The sequence below is a fragment of the Solea solea genome, chromosome 6 (assembly GCF_958295425.1).
Source record: "Solea solea chromosome 6, fSolSol10.1, whole genome shotgun sequence".
NCBI classification, from domain to species: Eukaryota; Metazoa; Chordata; class Actinopteri; order Pleuronectiformes; family Soleidae; genus Solea; species Solea solea.
The window spans coordinates 13,654,980-13,679,198 of NC_081139.1; the positions used below are offsets into that span (position 1 = coordinate 13,654,980).

Below are 24,219 nucleotides of genomic sequence, written 5' to 3' on the forward strand. Positions count from 1 at the left end.
TGTTCCTGTTCAGATCAGATTAACATTTTCCTCTGAGGTAGCAGTTGATGAGATACATCCTTGTCATGGTATAAATGCCAAAGGGTTGAGACAAAGCTTATATAGCTTATAAGCTTATAAGTCCTTGTTGACTTAGGAAACGTGGACGCTCTGCCAAACGAAATGGAAAACGTCTATTTTTAGTCGACTGATAATAAAGTACATTGATGACATCACTTGGTCCCGTGGCAATGGTTTGCACAATCAAACCTTGAATCAACATAGTGTAAATGATGTGGAATAACGTCAGCGTTATCGCGTTTGACTTTCTGTGTAATATGTCTCAGCAGGGCCAATAATAACATGCCCCATTAAATGCTAACAAATTGGAACGGCTATTTGTTCTGTTTGGCGAAGTTGAACAAATCTATAAATGTGGTCCCCTTTGGGATGACAAAGACTGAATTGATGTTCAATTGCTGGGTGCTGTAAGGCCAAAGAGTGTGAGAAAGAGGAACGTTCCTCCACAGTGGAGTTTGCTCGGTCTTTAGCCTAAATAGAAATGAACACTAGAGCTGATAGCTACAGTATAATCTACTGTTACTAGAGTATAGAGACGGCAGACTCCGTCACTTGCATCTAGCAAAGCCGTCTTTCCTGCCAACCCTCTTCTTCTTAACAACATTATAAAACCCTACGTGCTGTTTTGGCAACCTACAAGCCTTCAAAGTCATGGATCTGTTGTTAATACCGAAACCTAGAGATCATGTTTTATCTTCTGTCAATCATTATAATACTGTATGCCTCCACTCACATAGACTTCCTTATATATATATATTTTTTTTTTAAAGAAGTCATTTTGAGTCAGAACACCCACCACAGCCTGAGCTTCAATGAACAGCCCTCATGTCCTGTCAAAGCAAAAGCTTCTGTCACGCTGAAAGTTGAGATGACTGCGATTAATCCTCCGACCTCACGTCTGCAACCTATATCCCACACCCACAGCTATTGCCTTCTCCTGTACTTGTTTTCATTTTTTCACTGCAATCTTCACTTAATATACACACTAAATATAGAGCCGGTTGGCCATTAGCTTGAATGTGGCGTTGGATAGATGTTGGACCACTGCGGTGGCCAATCACTGTTTGAAAATGATGCTCTCTGAACCATTCTTTGACAATTTTAGCCTGAAAACCTAGAATTGTTATTTTGGAATGTCTGATCCTTCAGTATATGTAGGTATAGTCCGCTGGCCTCACGTTTTGGGCACATAACTTTGCTGAATCTTGATCTGACAGACCAAACAACCCTGGATCATAACACAATGTATCAGTAAATGAGTGAGCAATTTCTTTTTAGGCCTCCTCTCTGCTGGTTTGTTGCCTGTTCCATTTAGGAATTTGCTCTGAATTAAAACCGTTGCTTCTTTGGACTCTACTTTTGACCTCTCCTGTAGCTCGTTATATATCTTCTGCCAGAATTGCTGGAGGGGAGGGCTGCAGGGTCACAGAGTAGGATATCCTACCTGTCAGTCAAATGTCAAGGCTGTCAGGTGTGTCTGGCTGTGGCAGATTAAAACCCGAGTAAGGAAAGACTGACTGGTCATTAAGATTTCTCAGGGAGGCCGAGTTTTGATTTCTGTTGAAGCTCCTTATATTTCCACAGCTGTCAAGCTGTCTGTGTGTCTGCTGCCTTGAGCAGATGTCACCTCAGGCATGACTGAGTTGAGGGAGACGGATTTCCTCTGGGTTAATGAGGAAAGATGAAGATGATGGGTGGTTGTGATCAGCTCTATTTTTTTTCCTGGTAGTGTTTTCTTTTAGTAGACTCTCTCAGACACGTGTCCCAGTGCTGACTTTAGGTCAAATAGAATTATTGTTGGAACTGAGTAAATGCAGCACAGAATTTAGAATGGTCTTGTCTTGTCTTTGTCACATGATGGTGGTGGCATTGGATACCTCTCTTTTCAGCATGTTGCCTTTGTGAAAATAATTTACTCATATTGAAGGTTTTGGCCAGTATTGGACAGATATGATACTAGATACTAGTATCATATCTCAACCGTAGTTTTAAAGAAAATTCATGCTTGAGCTGCAACCCCTTTCTGGTCAGTCAAGTAACACTGAAATAATATGGTACTTAGAATGCAGTAGGACTTCTGGGTACTTACCCAAACACTGCCAAGTGTTTTTACAAGACCTTCTACTTCTCTTTCTTTTCCTCCTCAGTCTCACTCATACACAGAGAGAGAGAGTGACAGAGAACCACCTTTTGCTGTGCAAGACATTGAATTGTTGTTTCTATAGTACTCCAGTAAGTAAGTGTGTTGATTATTTCTGTTATTGTAGCACTACTCATCCAGGATACTTGGAGCTGCATGGTGCAGGAACAGCAGCAGCATTTTCAATATTGGACATGCATTTTCAATATTGGACAATCATGTTCATTTAATCTTGGGAAACCAAAATCGTAATTGTGATTAAAGAAACGATTATGCAGCAACTGGGCATTCAGGTGGGGTTTTTTTTTAGCAGGAGAATATACATCTACAACTTTTTGTGTGTGCTTCGCTGGGTTTTCAGCCAAAATCCAACCGTATGCGAATGAGCACTATGTAGTCATTGTGCTTCTGCCTTGCCTTCATGAGTCCCGATGTAAAATGTGTCATTCTGTGTGCAGTGCAGGAATGTCGCTGACCAACACCAAAACAAAACTTTGCTTTAGTGAGAAACACAGTGAGAGTCATGTGGAGCTGCTTTATCAGCGTTGTGTGAACTATGGTTTGAATGTCATGACTGTTTATATTAAAAAGGTTATGCCTTACAGCTTTAAAGGGCATATTGTGATGTTGAGTTTGTCTGACAGAAATTCCCTCTGCCTATAACCTTGCCTAGTCACACTGGGAACAACAGGGGAAGCAGGCTGAATGAGCCAGCTGAGGGATATACACTGTACTACAGTGAACTTGTTTGCTCCATTTAGACTTTTCATTTGCTCCTCTCATCCTGTTTGCCGTCTTTCCCCCTCCCACTTACTCCCTGCTGTGTCCTTCTGTCATGCCAGCACATAAAGTTATAAATGACTGTGGATTTGGGAGCATTTCATGGGTTCGTGTCGAGGAGTTCTTTTGTAACCCTCAAATGTTTTGGGGTCAAAGCCAGGCTATCATGCCCCTAGAAGAGTTATGTATGTGTGAAGTGCGAGTTTGTTATTGAAATGATAAAAGAAAGTCTTCGAGGGATAGTATATCACGGCACTCCGAAAGGAAGAAAAAACAACAACAACAGAACGGTTGTTAGAGGGTGTGTGGACCTGTCAAATAAGAAAGGAGAGATTCAGAAAGATACATTAAGCTTTTTTTTGTCCACCTGGTTAAAGTGTACTACCACTGGAGAGCAACAGCGCTGACCTCCGAGTGCACTCCGTCTCTGTGAGAGATTGCAGCCTGTGACAGACTGTGATGCCGCCCCATTAGCTGAGATAAGGCTGGCAGGGATTGAGAAGCGCAGATCAATGAGTCATTATGAGGAGTGCAGCGCTCTGGCCGCTAACACTGCCAGTGTGGGATGCTTACCTTTGTAGCTTAGAGGCAATGCTGTCCAGCAATCCCTCAGCTGCTTCCCACCAACCTCCATTGAAACCGTCCTGGTAGAAAAACACGGGAAGATTTTCTGTGGATTAACGGCTGATTCCATGTCAAATAAACGTTTGTGGAATAATGAGACGGGGTATCAACCCTTCCCAACCTGACACTTTTCAAATTGCCAGAGACAACAAGAGGGTTTATTACATTGATGTGGTTCACGTAAATTCCCATTTATGGATTATGTTATTTTGTGGACTGCAGGTGTTCTTTCATGTGAAAGGGGGATTTAGCTTCTATTGAGAAGAACACTCACTGGTTGAAGATAGTTAACACATGTTTTCACACAACTGAAAACAATGTTATAAGGCTGCAACAGATTTATCACAACTTGAGTCTTATTTTCATAGTTGTGGCCAGCATTCCTCTTAAATTACGATAACACTGTGTGCAAGTAATTGCTGTAATCTGAGAGGAGGATGACATTGTCTAAATCACTGTCTGACAAGGTCGTCACGGTGTAGGCAGATTGTATTAACCGTTGGAGTTAAAACTGAACATGTGTAATGCACCCTCAATGCACAGAAATGTGGGCGTACACTTCTACGGAAGAGGCAATAGATTTAGAATGGAAAGCCACATGTTTTTTTTTTATAAAAACATGTTTTAAGCCATTTTTGGTTCCACAATGAATAGAAAATTTAGGATTTGATCTAAACTGTAAAAACTGTAAGGAAGACGTTGGCAAATATTATCCTTGTGCTAGTTTATTTTTTGGCAGTCAGAAATGAAACAAGAGTCACATAAGCCACTTTCAGACATGAACCCGGGGAAATATTTTGAAATTTGGGTCCAGATATTCTTCTGAGTTTGCCTTTTACGTACTGTATGTCAAACGCAGTGGGACATTGTCTGGGTCTCTCTGGAGGATCCAAGAGAGGGGGTGGCGCCTGAGTTGAGCGGGCAGAAGGCAGGGCACTGGCCCATTCACTCGCTGTGGATCCTCTACAGTTTCTCCTTCTGTGTTCTCACATGCGCTCACTTGGACATCACCCAGAGCTTATATTAGGGAGCTGGCAGGAGAATCTTTGGAGTGACTTCTTGGGATATTTGCGTTCACACATACAGCCCTACGAGACAATCTCTGGAGAATCTCCAAAGTTCAGTGCATGTGCGAAAGCACTTATGTAGGTCAATAATGTCTATTTTTGTTAGAAATGTGATGGTGTAGTGTGCGTTATGTACTCTGACACCCTCTTCCCTGCCAATCTCCTGTACCCACCACCCATTTCCCCTGAGACTCAATACTTCCCTGAATAGCAACTCCTCTGTGTTACTACATTTTTTGGCTGAAATGGAGGCCCTTAAATAAATGTGTAAAAAGTCCAGGTGATCAATCATGTACTGTTGGTATTTCCCTCGTGGAGGTCACTTTCCCAATTTCATTGTGGAGAGGAGCTGCAAGGCAATCAAATGATGAGTGGAAGAGTTTGTTTTGTCTTGACAGACTTAGTTGTACCAGAGGGAGCGTGAGCTAGGAAAATCACGTTCAGTCACACGAGTGCTTCTGCTTCGAAAGCTGGACCAAACAGAAACGAGGAAAATCAATCTTTGCGCCACTAGCGTATCTGCACCCAGTTAGACATCATTCTGACGGGTCAAACTGCTTCGGTCGGCAATTAGAGCTTTCACAGTTCAACTGCCACAGTAGTTAAATTCAGTCTGAATGAATAAATCCCACCTTTTAGTTTGACTTTGTTTTTCTTAGCCATACACATTGTTGAAAAGTGGATATATAGCTTAGGGCTAAGCCAAGACAACCTGTAGAGTAAAAATTCACCCCGAGAATTTACTGCATGTCAAGTGTTAAACCTGGTTGCACCTGAAGTCACTGAAGACATTTTGGCAAGCACATTTCCTGAAAACGTGTTGAAATAAAAGCTGCTCTCTAAATTAGGCCCTGCTGAGCTGTCAGCAAAAGGTAAGACCCACCAAGTTCATTTTTAAAATTACGTGTCTTTGTATTATTTGTGTTGTGCACCATTTTAGTTCACAGAGGTCTCAGCCCCATTATTCTGCTTGGCTGTGTAAAAAAAAAGAGGCCTCCCCTGATTCAGAAAACATATTGCTCGAGCTGAGGAAAAAAAGTGTTTATGATGGGGCAAAAAGAGGCCATACTGAGGGGCTTAGAAGATAGAAAAGGATGCTTTGGCTGGATGTCTCTCTTTTTCTTTTAGGGCTGAGGTTTTGGTGAGCATTGCCATAGCAAACACATCAAATGTTCTCCTCAGAGGAAACAAAATTAACCTTTTGCACACTTTTTGTTTCTCTTGTTCTGTACCATCTGGAGTTACTTCATGTTTCTGCTCAGTCTTGCTTGCTGCTCTTGCACACATATAGAAGCTGCAGTTGGAACTACTGTAACACACTTTCAATTACACATCAGTGTCAGTCCATAATTACATTTTATTCAAATAAATCCAGCTGCTGAATGTCCAGTCCACACTCTCCCTTGTGTTGCGTGCTGATAACCTGCGTGTTTATCTGTGCATGCTATGCATATTATCTGTATGTGTGTGAGAGTGACAGAGGGATAAAGTCATGCACACACAAACACTTGCATCTCTCTCTCACCCACTCTGTCCTCGTCTTTCCCTGTCCATCCCCTGTGGCTATCAGGCTGATTTTATCACCATGTTAGGTGCAGCGAGATTACCGGTGACAAACTGGGATGACTAAATCGGCTTGGTAAACTCAGTGACCCGGCAAACCACCACCTCCCTGCGTGACTATCTCCTTAACACCAACTTACAGAGACATCAATGAGACAAATGAAGCTCTAAGAATCTACCTATTTAAAGGGTAGAGGTACAAATCAGACCAAGTTAAACTGACACTAATCTTGTGCAAATGAATTTGACGAATAGAGGAAAAGACATTGTTGCTGGTGATGTGGGTAAGAGTGAGGTTTATAGAAAACATGAAGAATAACTTCTAACTTCAAGCAATATTTTTACATTGAACAAAGAAAACTTGTGAAAATAAATACTAGATATTGGTCTCCATCTTTCATCTCTCTTATCCATCTTAAGGGAACCTATTATCTCATTCTGACTCAGAAAGGATAAGAGTGCAGAGCCTTAGAAGGCCCCTTAAAACTGCCATGGTTTAGAAGCAGCAGGCTTACAGCTTTAGACAGAACCATGAAATCAATCTTGTAACCTCTGGATGGGTCTCCTTTTATTAGCTGCATAAATGTACTGTTTCAGAAACTGTTTAGATCGAGTTATGCCTGTACAGAGCGGAACAAACTGCGAAGAAGACCGACGTGTAGGCGTTGAAGAGGGAGATGCGATGAAGTTTATGTGCGGTGACAATGTTACTGCGTTTTAAGATAACAATTGTTGTGCTGCTCTCAGTTATTATTCAGTTATTCACAAGAAAAAAATATTGAAAAAGTCAAGAATAAGAAAAGAGCTTCGATGCACAAACCCCTCCCGGTGTGAAGTGGGCATTAATGCAGGCTGGTTTTCTAAGCATATTAGCCTTTTTACCCCTCTGATCCTCCATTTCCACTGGAGCAAGTGTTAGCAGTGCAGCCCCACTGATTAACAGGCACAGTGAGGCGGCGGCAGCCGAAAACACAAAGCAGTTTGGAAAAGGCTAATCGCCTTTAACACAGATGAGTGCCCGTTGAAAAAAGAAATGAAGTGTTCAGGCAAAATGCAGTGACATTGTTGACATAGGAAAAATGGGATTTGTCTTTTAATCTCGCTTCCTGTGTCCAAAGCCTGGGAATCAGGACCACATCAGAACTCAACCGACCTTCTGTCTCTGTTCAACAAGGGAAGGGACAAGAGAGATGATCCATCGGCCTCCAGCTTGAGACTGTCGTGGTGAAGGAATTTTCAGCGAGGTTAAAGATTGTGGCTTAACAGCGCGATGTGTGGTTTTAAGCACCTGTTCTTCCACTGGTGCAGTTGCCATTGTTTCTGTCTGAAGTGGACTGAATACGAGATGGCGTCATGTGCAGTTTCATCCTCCGTGGTGGTCTTGTTCCTACCCTGGTGTTTCATTTTTGCAGTCACGGCCCTACCCCCGCTTCCATCAATATCATGATCAGCCGGAAAATCTCCTCCTGGCAAATAAAAAGGAAAGAAAAAAAAAAACTTTCTTGGACTATCCAACAACTTCTCATTAACCCTACCCCCCAAGAAGCAGGAAGACAAGCGCTGAGGTGGCAGTGCATGCCAGGGTGAAGGAGCAGTGGGAGTCTGGTGGGAGGAAGAGACCTGGAGCAGAGCCACAATGGCTGCTGTCACAATCTGTCCTATCTTCCTGTCATTCTCAGGAAGTGGCTAGAACAACTGGCCTCCCACACTGTGACTCCACACTGGTTTAACAAACAAGGCATTCAGAAGCACATAGCGTGATAGTGGGTCACTGGTGGCAAATAGACCAGGAATGCCCTTATTTTGTGTCTGTTCAGTGGTAAATCCACCACACGCAGGCCTGTCAGGATGCACCTGAGAGAAACAGAGAGGTATTGTCACACTGCTAAATTTGTCATTGTCACCTGACATTATTTTCTCAGTGGAGGATTCTTGCTTTCTTACCTGAGACATGGTGTTTCTCAGTTTCATCCGTTTATGTTCGTCTTTGGATGGGAGCTTCCTGCATATTACCACTGCAGAGAATGCCGAGTTACTTTCCCGAGCAAAGCATGGAGATCGTGAAAAATTGAAAATTGAAACCTCAGCTTAAGCTTGCCATGGGCTGATTTTGAAGCCTTTAGATTTCATTAGTTGTTCTCTGCCATACCAGAAATATCACGAAGATCACAATTTAATAATGTTTATGAAATGCTGTATTGTCCATGACGGGTCAAAGTAAACTCCCGGGAATCCTTATAAAATAATAGCTCCACTGTAGCAATGTGTTGCTTTGTACATTTGTAATATTGTTGTGAGATAGTGTAGTCATTCAGATTTAATGGGTCACTGTGTGTAAACAATATTTTAATATACCTCCCAGTCTGGTTATCCATCATTGTTCTGTTTTTGGTTAAGCACTGTAGGGTTTTAGTCTGTTTCCCGTCCAGTAGATGTGTGAAAGACCTCTCCATTTTCACTAGCTCTGCCAAATGAGAGCGACACAGTGAACGATCAATCTTCATTACAAGGTGCTTCTGGTCTATGGCGTCCCAGATGCACACACACCTTTAGGAACCAGGCAGCAGAACCAGAGATGCTCTTTACCTCTGAGTGTGTCCAGCATGTGAGGATTATGGTCTGCCATGAAGATGAGACATTCCAGGTTAAGATAAGGGAGGCTAAAGGTAACCGGTCTCTTGAAGTCAGAGCTTTATGTTTAGTCTTGGTGTAGCTGCTGCTGCTCGTCAAAGCAGTCCTGGAGTCACATGCCTGTCTGTTACAACTTCTGACTTCTGTACTAAATCAACATTAAAATGAATTAACCATGCTAAATGTATTCAAGAAATAGAGTTACTGTATGCATATATTACTGTATGCATATACCTGCAGCTAGACAGATATGATATACACTTGATTCATAGGGTCACTGGGTGTAGTGCATGTGTTGTGTTTCTGTTGAGCTGAAACTCAGGCCTGGGAAGTGTTTGAGTGAATCTCTCAGCCCAGTGAGTCTTGTCTGACATACTCCCTACGCTCTTCCTCTCTCTCTTGCCCTGGGTTAACACTGTCGACTGGCTCATTGTGATTCTGGACAGGCCAACCAGTAATGCCACTTTACTCCAGGCAATCCCTGTTTCCTGATTCCTCTCAGGCTGAGGAGAGATAACCCTGACCCTGAGCTAATCCCAGATTAAACCAGTACATAAAGAGCTGCCACTGCTGTCCAGTGACCTCTGAAATATTTGCGTCCCCTGGCTTTTGCTGCTGCTGACCAGGACTTGCAAAAGCAAGTTTTATCCCACCTTAGTCCAGAGCAGATTATTGCATCTGTGCAATTTAGATTAATGCAACAAGTTGTGGTTGCGTGAGACAGAGGAAGAGACCAGTAACTTATTTGGTCTTATGATTACAGAAATCAAGGACCTGTTACACAACTGCAATTGGTACGTATGCAGGAGCTGATGTGTGGGATGAGAACAGGACAGGACATTCTACTGTTGAGTTGGAGACTGTTAATAAAACACATGTCTGTTCAAAAAAGAGCCATGTTTGTGCAGATGTGTGTGATTAGATCAAGACTCTCTTGGGAGGATCTCCTTTCCCATGAGTTCTCCAGATTTCACATCCGCCTCAGCTGGACCTCAAGTTTTTATATGTTTATGCTGGATTGAGAGTGAAAGGTGTTCATTTGTTTGGAGAGAGAGTGCCATGCAGGTCCAGCAGAGACACATAACGGACGTCCAGCTGAGCCGTTCCACCCCATATCGGAGGTCATCTGTGTCCATACGAACACCTGAAAACACAACTATGATTGTCTAATTGTGTCTCATAAGAAGAGATAAGAAATGAATTCAGGAAATAGCACAATTGCTTTCAAATACCTCTGTTTCTGCTTGATAGATTAGAGTGGAATTAGCCTTAAAATGCATCAGGGGTTCAGGTTTGAAACAATGCAATCAGCAAATAGCAAAAGATGCAATGTAACTGTTTTATTTTTTAATTGCTCTATGAGTGTAGTAGTTGCTCCATCTTACATCTGTAATGCAGTAGATATTATACTGAAGATTGACCTAATTGACCTGATTGTTTTGTGTATCAAATAGCAAGGACAATAAATGGAAAAATAAAAATCACAATGACATATTTTATCCAAATTGTTCTGACCCAATTGGTTGAAGGGTGAGAAGCGATCTAAGTAGTATAGCCCACGCTTCTGTGTGTTGAGTAACTGATTCTGCAGCAAGCCACATCTCTCTGCTGTTAGAAGAGTTTACATAAAAAAATGGAGACACGCGTTGCCTCACTGCTCACCCCCACTCTCTCACCCTCTTTGCCTGTCCATCAGCATGCTGTGCCTGGCAGGCAACAGGAGAGGGGCTTAGGTGTTGGGAGCCAGAGGTCCTGTAGTAAGGCCATCTCTCTGCATGAGAGCTCATCAGAGCTGACAGTGAATACAAATTGGTGCCTTTAGTGGGGGTGGGGGTGGGGGGTGGTTGGAGGTGGACACAGGAGGGGCGTGGCACTTCAGCAGCTCCTAATTATGGAGTGGTGGAGGCATTCAGGGAGGAGGCGTGGTAATGAGGTGGCGATAGCGGTGCGCAGTAAGGTGTCGCGTCTCTCGTTGACATGGAGCAACTTTTGGATACTATACGAGGTCCGGAGTGGTAGTTAATGAGCTGTGATATTGGAGAGCTTTTACTGCGGATCCATTATGATGGATCACATTCAACATGTGTTGAGACAAGAGAGCCTCACACCTTCTCCCTTGGTGAGGGTGCTCACAGCAACAGGAAACAAACAACGTGCCATGAATAGCCAAGTAGCTTCACTTTACTGCCCGAGTAGATTTACTGTTTAATGGTTGGAAAAAACAGACAAGTTGTAATCAAAGATATTATCCATTACTGAGTGCAGCCTCACCATGTTCAAACAAGAATAATATCCCAAATGGAAGTCTATTCATTTCACTTTAGACTTAGACTATACATGACTTGTATAGACTTATAATGACTTCTTATACACTTATTCTACAAGTGATGATGATCACGGTAAACTATAAATGAATGACTATAATGGCTTGTTCATTTCAAAATTTGAAGTAAGATGATGCTGACTGAAGGCACTCATGTTGATGCTTTTACAAATGAAGCAGGTGTTTGCAGTGGCACACTGTTATGTCTGTGTTGTCTCTCCTAGCAGCGAACTGCAGGGTCCTGCCTCTCCACCAAGAGGCAGAGACTCACACAGAGGATGCAGCGAAGCTTGACGCGTCTGCAAGAGCACATCGCAAAAGATTAGCCGTGGGTCACATCATACCGCTGAATGTTGTGCCTTTGCGTATCTGTTATCTGCTGAGTGAAATGCCCTATCTGATATGACACAGTGGCCCAGGCTCTGACCACTTTTATTATCCTCCATCCCACAGAGTGACTAAGCCACGGTGAGCAGCTGCTGTGTTCACATACTGTTATCATTCCTTTTCATTTAGCAGCACAGCTAACCTCATACCCACTCACCAGCAATCACGCCGGCATTCTTTAACGACTGTGTCACTTCTCTGTTGGCTTTGAAGCGTGCAGCTTACACAAACCCAAATAACTCATGTAAATGTTTGACACGAAGACAAGTTGTGTTGAAATAATCTGTTGAAGGAGAGGGGGAAAGAAGGCACTGTGGGACTGTGGGTATGTTAACATGACATGAAAAAAAAAAAAAAAATGATTGTGTTAGTCCATTAACCATTTTAGATCCTAAAAACCATACTTTAAAAATAATGAAAACATGTTATTCTGACCAAATACTACTTCATATTCAGTCAGACTCAATCTGGTCATGCCCCACAGTTCCCGTCCCAATACCCACAAATAATAGAAGAAGCTGGTACACAGAAGAATAAGAATAAGATAACCAAGACAAAACGGCGAAATTCAGTTGTGTGCATTTTTTGGACTGAAGAGGAGACTGATTTTATGCTGTGTCAGCCAGGGCATTTGGGTATTTTTGGGTTTTACTTACCACATGCTAAACTGGTAACTGCATTATACCAACAATCAGAAAGGGGACCCTTCGCTTCATAGATTCTGGGTCAAAAACAGTCCCGTATAACCGTAGCTTGGCTTGTCAGTTCAGTCTTCCAGTGGCCACACATTTGCACTTAATCTTCATCTGAGCTCAGTGATTGCCACAGGTCCTTCCTTATCCTGCAGCTACAGGGAATCTGTGTCAGAGAGCTGTACTAAGATAAGAGACAGAACCACTGCTACTTTTAACCCAGTGATATATATATATATATATATATATATATATATATATATATATATATATAGGGCCCTAACTGTGTATGTAATATTTGTAATGCCTTATAACCAATGGTTAAATAACACACAGAAAGTTCATATTTACACATTTCAATTTCAAAATGAAGATCTATTTAAAAAATATATATAACAATAAATGTAATGCTACAGTTTGCCAAAGCATCACCCACAATGAAGCAAATAATACTCTCTTGACTGTCTATATTTGGTATGTTTGCAATAAATAAAAATAAATAAATAGGAATCTGTTGAGGCAAAATTATAAATAAGACAAAAGAAATATCACACAGCTGATAGCAGTATAGGATAGTGCTCAAGCTCACCTACTGTACATTCTCAGGATCATATGCACATGATTGAAAAAATCATAAAACACCCTCATACTGATACATAGTGAGCACAATAATTTAGGGGATGCTTGAAACTTCAGTTTGATAATTGACTTGTCAGCTAAGTGCCCTAAACCTGTGGCATTTGACGCCTGCGGTGTCCCAAGTCATTACTGCACCTTGTTAAAATCTAACTCAACTTCAAACCAGGCAACTATGCAATTTTCCAAAGTCGCTAAAGATATTTTGTGCAGAGCTCCATCATTGTGGATGAAATGAAGTGTTTCATCTAAAGACTGTTTTTTAGGTTTCTGACAGCATTTAAAATATTTGGCCAGGATTCTTGACAAGAGCTGTCTTTGATGTGTGAGAGCATGCCACCTCTCCCGCCCCCTCTTAAACACCCTAATTATCACTCCTGCCACTCTGTTGTGTGTGAAGTAACACACCTTCTTTCTGCAGAGTTGAAAACTGCCTCAGGACACTGCTCAGGTACTACAGCTTGTTTGTTGTGTGCCAGGGGATAACAGGATATTTCTGTCACTTTCTTGCACTACCTAAAAATTAAACCCCGGTTTATCAGCACATTTTCCAGTTAATTGTCAAAGAGATTGTTAAAGAGAAACAACCCCCAGTTCGTACCTTGCTTTAAAACACATCTTAGGTGATTTGATCACAGTTGCACAAATCTAGGTACATCGGTTTACACCTTCCATTAGAGCAATTACCCACGTGTTCCAAGTGATCTCACTTCCATGCCCTATCTGCAGATAAACACACACATGATTTGTGTTTGCAAAGACCAAATGCAATGTTGTTCTAATATAAAAAAGGTAGCAATGCATTGCCGTAACTGAAAAGAAAAAAATGTTGGTCTATTGCAAACCCCAGGTGAGCCAAAATAAAAGATGGTTTGGATGAAGCCAGGTTGTGCAATTTGAGAGATTAATGAATTTCTCAATGTAGTATGACACAAGTGGACAGCTCTTGGTTCAGCTCATGGTTGCTATGATTCAGGACCATTGTACATTTGTTGCAGCTCTACTGCTTTACTCAGATCTGGTTGTGATATTTGCACAGGAGATGATGCAGAGGCTGTATTTCTGATTATCAACCACAGGTTCCGCAAAGGAAAACCACAGACACATGAAGTGAGGAGGCGATTGCTACATCCTTCGCTCCCCACACACACACAGACACACACACATTGCTCCCTTCCTGTTTGGTGTCAAACCACAAACTTTTGTTTCAATCCATCACCATCCCCCCAGCCTCCTCTTTAACTCCAGTAGTTCTCCACAGAGAGTAGTGCAGGCTTCAAGCAGCAACATGCTCAGAACTGTCATTGGCAGTGGACTGCACTTTTAATTTACCCAATTTGAAACCAAAGAAATATGCAGTGGGGTGGAGCACCCATATCAGTGTCACATGTTGTGAGTGTGTTCTGCATTGTGCAGTGTCAGGATGTGTATTTACTCCGGCTTAATTATCTTTCTCTTCATTGATCATTATTTAAACACCCCCCCCCCTGCAGTGTTCTGTGATCAAACCACATACCCAATGTGTCTTGTGGAATTGCTGGGAAAGTTATGAGTGGGGTGGTCTGTGTGCCGTTTTTGCTCCTTAATGAGAGGAAGTTCTAATGTTACTGAAGCACATGGCAGGATGCATTAACATCTGAATATGATACATAAAATACAGGCTCAACTTTCCCTTGTGTCACAGCAGGGTGGGAGACATTGCATACAAAAAAAGCATTTACTAGTGAGCGTTCTTAGTTCTGGAGATGTGATCTTGAGAGTGAGCTACATGCCAGTGAGCTTTTCCTGTCCAAACATATTTCCAAAGTAAACTCGGCCCGTTGGCTATTAATTTAAGATGGAGAGATGTGCAATAACATGCAGGCCTGCAGCCCCGGAGATCGCCGTCAGCAGCCAAGTATTCTCTCAGGAGGAGGAGGGCTGGTTCAGTCTGACAGTGAGGCATGTCTCCGCTCTACGTTTCTATACCCGCTTGAACCAGGCAAGCTCGCAAGAATATGCTCTTATTCATAATTGTCTGTTGAATCGGCTGCAAAAGAATGGCAGAACACATCACACGCTTCCCAGTGCAACCATTACATTGTAATGCAAGCCACTCCTCGAGCTCCAATGCAGCGACTGAGGATGAAGAACTCAATATCTGACACAGAACGCTGGCCAGTAAGAGAAATAAACCATCTGTGTATGCTGTTTTGCTCGTTCATTTAACTGTTGGACCAGCATTAGTTTTACTTGACTTCGCTTCCCTGCTGAGACCATCAGACCATATTTGTGTTCAAGGTTTTGCGTTTGTACATGCAGGCAGGAATATAAAACAATATCCCAAAACTGTGCCAGAGGTACACATGTAGTGCAAGTTTTAAAAGCTATACAGAGTCTCATATGTGCTCACTGGAAGCCTTTGTCCGTGTATGTTAATGTATGTATGCTAAAGACCATGAAAAGACCACATATGATCATTCATTATGGTGCAGTGAACTTTGTTCAATGAATACATTTTTTGATCCAACGATCCACTGAAATTTGATGTCTAAAAGAGATAAATCAACACAAACCGTGAAAGTGCTGCATGTGAAATCGTATAAAAAGGACAGAATGATTGCAGAGATTGAAACAGTGGGTGCAGGTAGCGGTATCTTCAAAAGTCGATTTAATTTGCCAATGCTTTGGTTAATGTAAAAACCTGCTGAACTTGTGTGATGTGTAGCCCTGCACGACATTGAGCAGTTGGCTCTGATGCTAGCATTTACAGAGAATGTCTTCAGGACTCATCTTAACTCAGTGACCTGTTCTCTGTCACCGACACAAACCTTCCTTGCAGCCGAGTGTTGAGTTGTGGGGACTGGCAGCAGAGGCTGGATCAGCCGGCGGTACCATGCGATGCTGAGAGAGGAGAGGATTGTCTGAGATCAGCGGACTGAGGAAAAAAGGACAGGATTCTTTCTCACTATAGTTGACTTAGATGTCCATAGTTCCTCTCCGGCATACTTGGTTTATTTTCTGTACACTATCACTCATCCACTGCCGTGCACGTGAATTGCAAATATGGAAAATAATGAGAGATCTCATACACTGACCTCGTCTGTCTGAGCAAGTGCTGGCTTGCAAGCATAAGAAAGTAAGTGTATGAGTAAAAGGGAGAGACACTGAGTGCGGAGATCAGGTTCCCTCTTCGGCTTGCTTTCACCTCTAATAGAGTCTTTGCCATTCCACCACAGGGAAGCGGTGCGGTCCCGAAACAAAGCCTCTGCTGTGTGTGTGCAGACCCCCCAGAGTGAACCTAAACCGTACACACAGTAATGGTCTTCTTTAAGGGTTTATCCGGCTCTAATAGTCACACTTGTACACTGCTCCCAGCCTCTAAATCTGGAGGAGAAGTTTGTCTGTGCAGAAAATGCTGTCATGCCCTAATGTGGCTGACAAAGAGCACAGTAGAGATCAGGGATTTTTTCTAAATTGTTTTGGTCATTTGAAACTTAGTAGCAGCTTCCAGTGTGCTATTACTGTAGCATAAATGTTCCCTTTACTTCCTTTTTGGGAATTATCACACACTTCAACTTCATCCAGCAAATTCCTCTTTATCTCTTCAACATAGTAAACAAGTCTCTCCTCAACATCATCCATGAGAAGCTCAGGCTCTCTGCATCTGTCCAAGCCAATTGTGACTTGGAGTTTGTCTGGCACCAGCATTAGTTCAGGACCCTGTTGGCCTTGTTTCCACAGGCGGCCTGACCCCCCCAGAGCAGCGTTACAGCGAAGCTCAATATGTTGTTATACATCTTCCATTAACATCTCGTATGGTGCCCCTGCCTGAGGCGAAGGTTGACTTTTGGACTGAGCTGAGAAAGGCTGAGAGAGTAGGGAATGATGTCTATCAGCTGGAACATTTTGTTTTTGCACCAGATTTCCGCCTCATTCTTTTCACACCAAAGGGATCAGACGGCCCAGTGGCATTTAGCCTTTGGTGTGTTCATTTAAATCCTACAGAGCATTGCCTCTACAGAGTCTAGAATACTTCATCTCTGATTCATTTTGTCATGATGACAGAGCAGAGGGAAAGTCTGAAAGTTTGATTTGTTCAACAGCAATTAACAACCTTTTTTGTCACGTGGGTCAAATTATAATGGCACAAAGATGCATTTATTAATTACTCTTTATCCTTTAATGTAGAATTTGAACATGCAGAGTGTATTTAAAGAAGACAATCTCAACAGATTGTGAGATTAGATTACATGCATTTATGGTCTTTAAGTCAATAGCAGGCTACACTTTGATAAAATATAACTGGTAGAAAAGTTTGTGTGTGTATTGGAGCTGCAACTTCTTATGGTCTCTGCCTCAGCAGTGCATGCCTTTTCAGCTAGTTGTTGTCACGTGCAGTGAGCGCACAGGCAGTGTGAGTGCAGTTAGTTAGTGACAAACACATACGCCAGCAAATGAATCCAAGTTCCTGAATGAAAGGATTTGTTGTTGGGGTATTTTTCAGAAAAAATAATTTATCGATGGCTTTTGGAACATGAGCAGGATTTCAACAAAGACGATTAAAAAACATTTTTCAGAAATAAATTAGGGACTTAGCTGTAATGTGCAACTTGGGTCTTGGGTGTGCTGTTATTATGCACTCTTCACATTCCCTCTTCAGCTGACAGACTATCCCATCCAGCTTCTCTCTGACAACAAACACACAGCGAGGAGTTGCTGACAACCTGTTTCTGGGAAGGCTTTGACTGGCCCATGGAATGTTTGTGTGCGTGCACACTTCGTTGTTACCCGGACTCATGTGTATCACTCTGTTCACCCTCACACATAAACAAAACCCACAGTGTACTGGGACTCATCATTCAACTTAACTCTCCAACAAAAATAATCACAGGGTCCAACCACATGTTGTAGCTCCTCTGCACAGGCATCCGGCAGCTGTCAGTCACTCTGCTGACCTGTAAACAGTCCATTGGTGGCTGAAGTTATTAAATCAAACTGTATAAATATGGCAAATCTAATGCTATTAATCTCTGGTTATTGATGTAACCCTGTGTTAAAATGAGGTCTAATTGCCGCTAAGACTGGTAATATCAGATTCCATAGGGGGACTCTTAAAAAGGGTCTCTTAGTGGTGTTTATTTTAAGGCCCAGTGTTGGACATGTGGCTGCCTTTGCAATATGTTGATGATCAGCACCTCACATGCACCGAAACAACCTCGCAGGAATGTTTCACAGTAACTTCAAACACAACAATGATTGTGCATTTAGAGCTTGCTATCGTCTGAAACATTTCCAGACGAACATTTTCCAAAGTAAAACTGTTTTCCAATTTCAAGTTCAGTCCCACGTTGACTACATTTGTTCCTTGCTTTAATTATACACTGGTACACTTGTGTTCTTGTATATATGTATATGTAAACAGTCAAACTAACTGTGTTTGACAACTGCTCCTCTGGTTTATCTCCACCACATCTTGGCTGAAAAATCAACACAAAACACTTGGAGTAACCTCAAAGTGTGGTTACTTCTTTCACAGTCTGTTGTCTGTTGCTTGTACAACAAAGCTAAACAGTGAACTAGGACTTTTCTGCTGTTGGAATGAAATCTCAGTGTTTGTCCAACAATATGTGAATGCCACTCTCTAATGCCTCTCCCCTATAGATAGAGGGGGAGTGTGTTTGTCTATGGTGTGGCATGGGGCCTTTGCTATCTTAGCCGCAGCCTCTCTGCCCCACGCCTGTACATGGTTGCTGAACCAAGAAGAACATATCAAACAAACACTCCAACACAGCTTTTGGAAGAAGATAGGGTTACTCTCGACATGAGGGAACGTGTTAACTGCATTGTGTTACCAAAGGCACACACCCCTCCAGCCTTCAGAGACTGCCCACACGAGAATTGAGCTGTGTAAATCCATAGAAATGGAACATATCCATTTTGCCCTGCCATGTATACGGAATACATTTGTGGTAAATATCTAACAAACGTGCACTCTCTGTTCCTCTGCCTGGAAGCCACTGGCTCCTGACAATGAGAGCCTTTCTAGACCTTCTGATCCACTCGGGCGGTATTAAGCTATCAACACAGTGTGACAGACACTCAGTAGCACTTGTCTCTAATGTGCGGTGTTAAGTTACCACAGTGTTGGTCGAAAACCATCAGATAACCCCACATGGGTATGCAGGAGTGGCATCAGGAATGTGTCAGTTGTGCATGCATATGTGGGCAATAATCTTCCATGTGCCCCACAGCTGTTCATTAACTGATATGCTTTCATCTTTCTCAACAGAGCTGAGATCTACTGGTACTGCTCATCACTTCGCCTACCTCCTCAACACGTCAGACTACCGCATTCTGCGCATGGACGAAGACCATGACCGTATGTACGTGGGCAGCAAGGACCACATCCTGTCCCTGGATCTTCATGACATCAACAAGGAACCACATATCGTAAGCCCTTTACCATTCTCCACCCTCAAGCTGTGGCCTCTTAAATGTGTTGTAACACTGGGATGAAGTAAGCTCCTTTACCTCAGCACTCAACACAACAGCTGCCCCCCAGGGCAAATTGTTCATGTCCCAGCAACAACCATGTTAGCTGGCTCACATTTAGTTTTTGTTGGAGTGCACTTTATTTGTGATTAAAACACTGTAATTGGTTTATGACAATCCGAACCGGACTGAAATTTGCCTGTGTTGATATCCCTTTTGCGTTTGTTGCCCCAGAATTTCATGAATGCCAGTGATGTGTAACGAATTGGCTTCTGACTATGAAATGTCTTCCAATTTCTGCTCGCAGATCCATTGGCCAGTGTCTGAACGAAGAAGGATGGAGTGTCTTGTGAGTGGGAAGGATGCCAATGTAAGTATGCATGTTGACCATAAGACCTCTGCTGGGCTTTCCAACAGAGGTGATTTCCATCAACTTGAGTGGTTGAAAAAAATAAAATATGTGGTTAATTAAATCCATTGCATTCTAATCATAGAGCAGCCTCTGTTAGTTAGAATTTAAGTCACCAATTAAAAAGGCATTCACCTGTGGGATTCACACTTGGCCTAGTGGAAACACTGGTTGCCTTCCATCTTGCCAAATAGACAGGAACAAACTGGAGAAGAAAAGCTTAGTTAATCTTACCATCCTCCTCATTGCCAGGCCGGGTGGAGAGCACAACACCACTATATATTGCCTAAAAATATTTAGAGGTACAGTATTAATGGTATATTGTTTAGACTATACTTTCTCAAGCGTAGCATTTGTAAATCTACAACAGGTATGGTAATCAAATTGGGCTACAAATGTACTTATTGGAAATGCATTGATTATTTTGTCTCTCTAGGAGGAGTGTGCAAACTTCATCCGTCTGATTGAGCCATGGAATCGGACTCAGCTGTATGTCTGTGGGACAGGAGCTTACAATCCAGTCTGTACCTTTGTCAACCGTGGACGCAAACCTCAGGTTAGCATTCACACAAAGGTGATCTCTCAACAGCTCTCTCCTTTTGGACTCTCCCTCTTCTTTCTCTTTCAAAAATTCTTACAGCTGGGCCACACTGGACACTGAAGCACCATGAAACGCAGCGTGCTTTCATTCAATGCTCATGTTAATCAATCTTAATGTCAACACTTGGGTGCCGGCTTGTGATCCTCAATGATCATTTTCAGCATCTGGTCTACAGCTCAAACTCAAATCCATCCAAAAGTATTGCATATAATATACATGTCATTCTGATAAGTCATAGATGTGCATCCCATATCTTGCTCCTCCTTCTATATTCTCCACCACAGTCACATTTATTTGCTTTTCTTGAATGTTTTTCACACATTCAGTTTACCAAAATAGGGAAAATACTGTGCAGGATAAAGTATTTGTGGGGTGGTGTTTCACTTTTGCTGTTTATGTAGTCGGTCTACTTTGAGAGTATGCGCACATTTGTCACATCCTTTCTAGCAAGATATTTATAGATATAGATATAGATGACCAGGCATACCCCAGCCATGTAGAGAGAGGAAGGAGGCATTATATCTACAGCACTGTCATGCATAAGCAGACAGGACAAGAGCATGTACAACGAGGGGAAATGGCGCATCCAGCATTGAGAGGCATGTGTGCGATTTTGGCACTTTGCGGCACATGGCAGCACTTCTGCGTCTAGTGTGGCCTGGCTTGACTCTCAGTCCACCTTATAATAAGTTCCCTGGACAATGACTATTCCCAATTGTTGTGCCTGCCCGTGCTACCACATCTATGCATCTGGCAAAGCAGCCAGCACAAACTCAGTAGCACACAGCTGTGCTGTTGTCCCCAATGAGCTGTTAAAGCTACTATGTTTAGTCTCAGCCTTTATTGGGACCACTTGAATTTCCTAAACCAAACCAGGCACTACCTCAGCATACTCTCCTAAATTGATGATCAGGGGATCAATAAAAAGTGAATTTCCCACTTGACTTTAGCTGGAGTTTACAAAACAGTGTATACAACATGCAGCACACAAGTGCACTTTCCGTGAGTCCCTTGTTGCATGCAAGATCCCCTTATGAACAAAGTCCATTGATTCAGTCACCTATCCATTTGCCATACATGAATCCATCCAGGCCAGGCGCCAGCCTCAACCATGTGTGACCATGGCTAATTAGAGGTGGGAGCTCCCATTATAGGGTGCCAGTGGAATGTTCCAGTTATATTCCATTAATGAGATGGCTGTTTTTTTTCTCCATCACATGTCGGAGTCGCACACACACAAACACACAAACACAACCCAGCTGGGCCAAGGAGAACTCATACTTTACATGCATTCAGATACTTATTATTACGTACTATACACCTTGCAGATGTATAGTATAAAAATGCATCGATTTATATGTTCACAGTTCCTATACGTTCCCTGGTGTTTAAAATATGAGCCGTGTAGCATTAGCAGTCTGTAACAGTTGAATGTTTGGCTTTGACTGGAATGTATTTAACATACTGTGATATTGACTTAACCACAGGACAGCAAACTATTGTTGCCTTTTCCACCATCTGGTCAAAGGAGTTCACACACATTCCCCACACAATCTTGCACATACATTTTCCCTTATGCACTTGCATTATGTTCAATTCAAACGTATTGTTTTCAGTGGTTTTTCCGCTGTATCTGGAAATCAAGACATATTCAAGCAGCGGGCAAGGACATGAGCAGAGACCCTTCCTCATTAGTGGCGTAACATCTAGTTTGTGTTGCTGTCTCCTGTTTTAGACATCCATGTATCTGCAGATGGCCCAGGCCAGAGGAAGGGCTAGCCGCGCAGCTGAATCCAGCGCGGTGCACGAGACACTTGGAGTAAAGGTGCGATGTGGGCCCTGTCTGCACCACAGCCCTGCATACTGCCTGGGCTCGTGGTCACTGCCAGCATGCTCCCCGTCTTTGTGCCTGAGCACAGTTTGTGTGCATATTATCTTCAACATGGCCATCTTGTTTTCATTGATATGCATCCATCTCACTCTCCACCAAGTTTCTTTTAATAATGTGGAAATGCGTTCTCTTGTTCTAACATTTTTTTTTTTCTTTTCATAAACCTCATTTTCTGAGCATGCGCTCTTATCTCTCATTGTCTTTGCTAAATGCTATGTTTGACATGAGAGCTGGGATATCAACGTGAAATCGCTTTGCATCCTTTGTGTTGACTTGTGTTAGGCACACATTTATTTGCACAGTCTCACTCGTGTTTAGTCCACGGCATATTCATTTTGTATTTAGCCTATACTTCAATGAACGTGAACAGATGGCGGAAACATTCTTTCTGCTTATCTCAGACATTGCAGGATGTTCCACCCATCAGTCCTTCACCCCACTGAGCCCTCCACCTTCTGTAGGAATGTGGTGCACTCTCTCCCACAGAGGCAGCAGCACTAGTTAGCATCTGACCCACTCCCATAGCAGGGTCTGTTAGCGTAGAGCAAACACCAGCCATCTGTAGCCAACTAGCTGTGCAGCAAAAGAAATAAAAGAGCCACACACTTGAACATGTCTCCACTGTTTGAGCTATCCAAGCACTTCAAAATACAGAACGACACTTTGTAAAGGACGTGAGGGCTTTGAGTGAAGTGGGGCACTTTGGAAATGTTGCAACTTTTTTGTGTGTGTGAGTTTCCCAACTTTTCTGATGGGGTCATAGTTTATAGCACAGTTGTCGGGCACAGTTTCGCTCAGTACACTGAAATGTTTTTGACCTTTCTTTATATGTCAACATCTGGCATGGAGTGAGCACCTTCTTAGTTGCACAAGTGGTGACTTTAATCAAAGATGAGTAGGGAACTGTGCACGGGTGCATGTGCAGTATGATCCAATGAAGTGAGTTTGGCTATGTACCATGGTTCTTTCTCCTGCTCCTCCAGAGAAGTCTCCATCTCTGTCGCTGTCTGGAGTTAAAAAAGGAGAACGGACATGCTCTGGTCTGTGAGGCGGGGATAGAGGACATGTCATCGCATGCCACTGATTCATTTTTCCCCCTTCTTTCATACGCAAATTCCTGCCAATCACCTATCAGTGTTTGCGTGCAGGGTTGCCATGAGGTGTGAGCATCAGTCATCCAGCCTCCATCCCAGGCTTGTTTTCATTGTGGTGGATTACTGGTGTCAGCAGTAGACCTGCACAGCCATAGGCTCCAGGAAGCTGAGAGATATTTGGCATGCGGCTTATTATGCAAGGAGAAGCAGCCCGTGACACATTGTTTTAGGCAGCAGAGTGACATAGAGATGGATGAGAGATTCCTCGCTTTTTCCCCGCATGTATTTTTCAGTATGAATGCACCCTCATTATTCTAATACTTCATCCCCTATCAGGCCATATATGTCCCACAGGACTCGCATACACCGCCTCATTTTCCCCACATGAGGGAATCACAGTGACAAGATGAAGTGTGCTAAATTTATTGCCATCTCCATATGATTTTTCCATCACAGGAAGAAATATTTCATTTGGAGCCGGGGAAAGTGGAATCTGGGAAGGGAAAGTGCTCTTATGACCCGAAGCTCAACAGCGTGTCTGCTTTGATCAGTGAGTATCATCTGGGTTTGGTCACTTGAGGACATACTGTAAGCACACATGGGTACAGTCCATCCCAATGAGAATCCTTCACTGGAGAATGAATGGATTTCCATGAGTGCCTTGAACACGATGTAAAATGTTTGTTTTTTGTATTCCACTATTTACAAGGGTTTGTACAGTCTTCTTTCCACTGAAACCAGACTTTGTTTTACAAGCTTCAATGACCAGAAAATTATATATAGACAGGTGGTAAATTTAATACAAATCCTCAATATAAGGCAGATCTTAACCCAGTTAGCGCATATA

The 24,219-nt window shown here is 42.7% G+C and overlaps 1 protein-coding gene across 4 annotated transcripts in view; it reads left to right on the plus strand.

Annotated features, from left to right (window-relative positions):
- LOC131460822 (semaphorin-3F-like) overlaps window positions 1–24,219 on the plus strand; it is a 56,194-nt gene that overhangs the window by 15,803 nt on the left and 16,172 nt on the right. For 2 of the 4 annotated variants that reach the window (XM_058631627.1, XM_058631626.1), the window contains exons 3-7: window positions 19,175–19,335; window positions 19,685–19,747; window positions 20,223–20,342; window positions 22,123–22,212; window positions 23,829–23,922. In XM_058631627.1, the coding sequence (XP_058487610.1) occupies window positions 19,175–19,335; window positions 19,685–19,747; window positions 20,223–20,342; window positions 22,123–22,212; window positions 23,829–23,922 (528 nt within the window). The remainder of the gene's footprint in view (window positions 1–19,174; window positions 19,336–19,684; window positions 19,748–20,222; window positions 20,343–22,122; window positions 22,213–23,828; window positions 23,923–24,219) is intronic. The other 2 variants (XM_058631629.1, XM_058631628.1) reach the window with 1 other exon arrangement.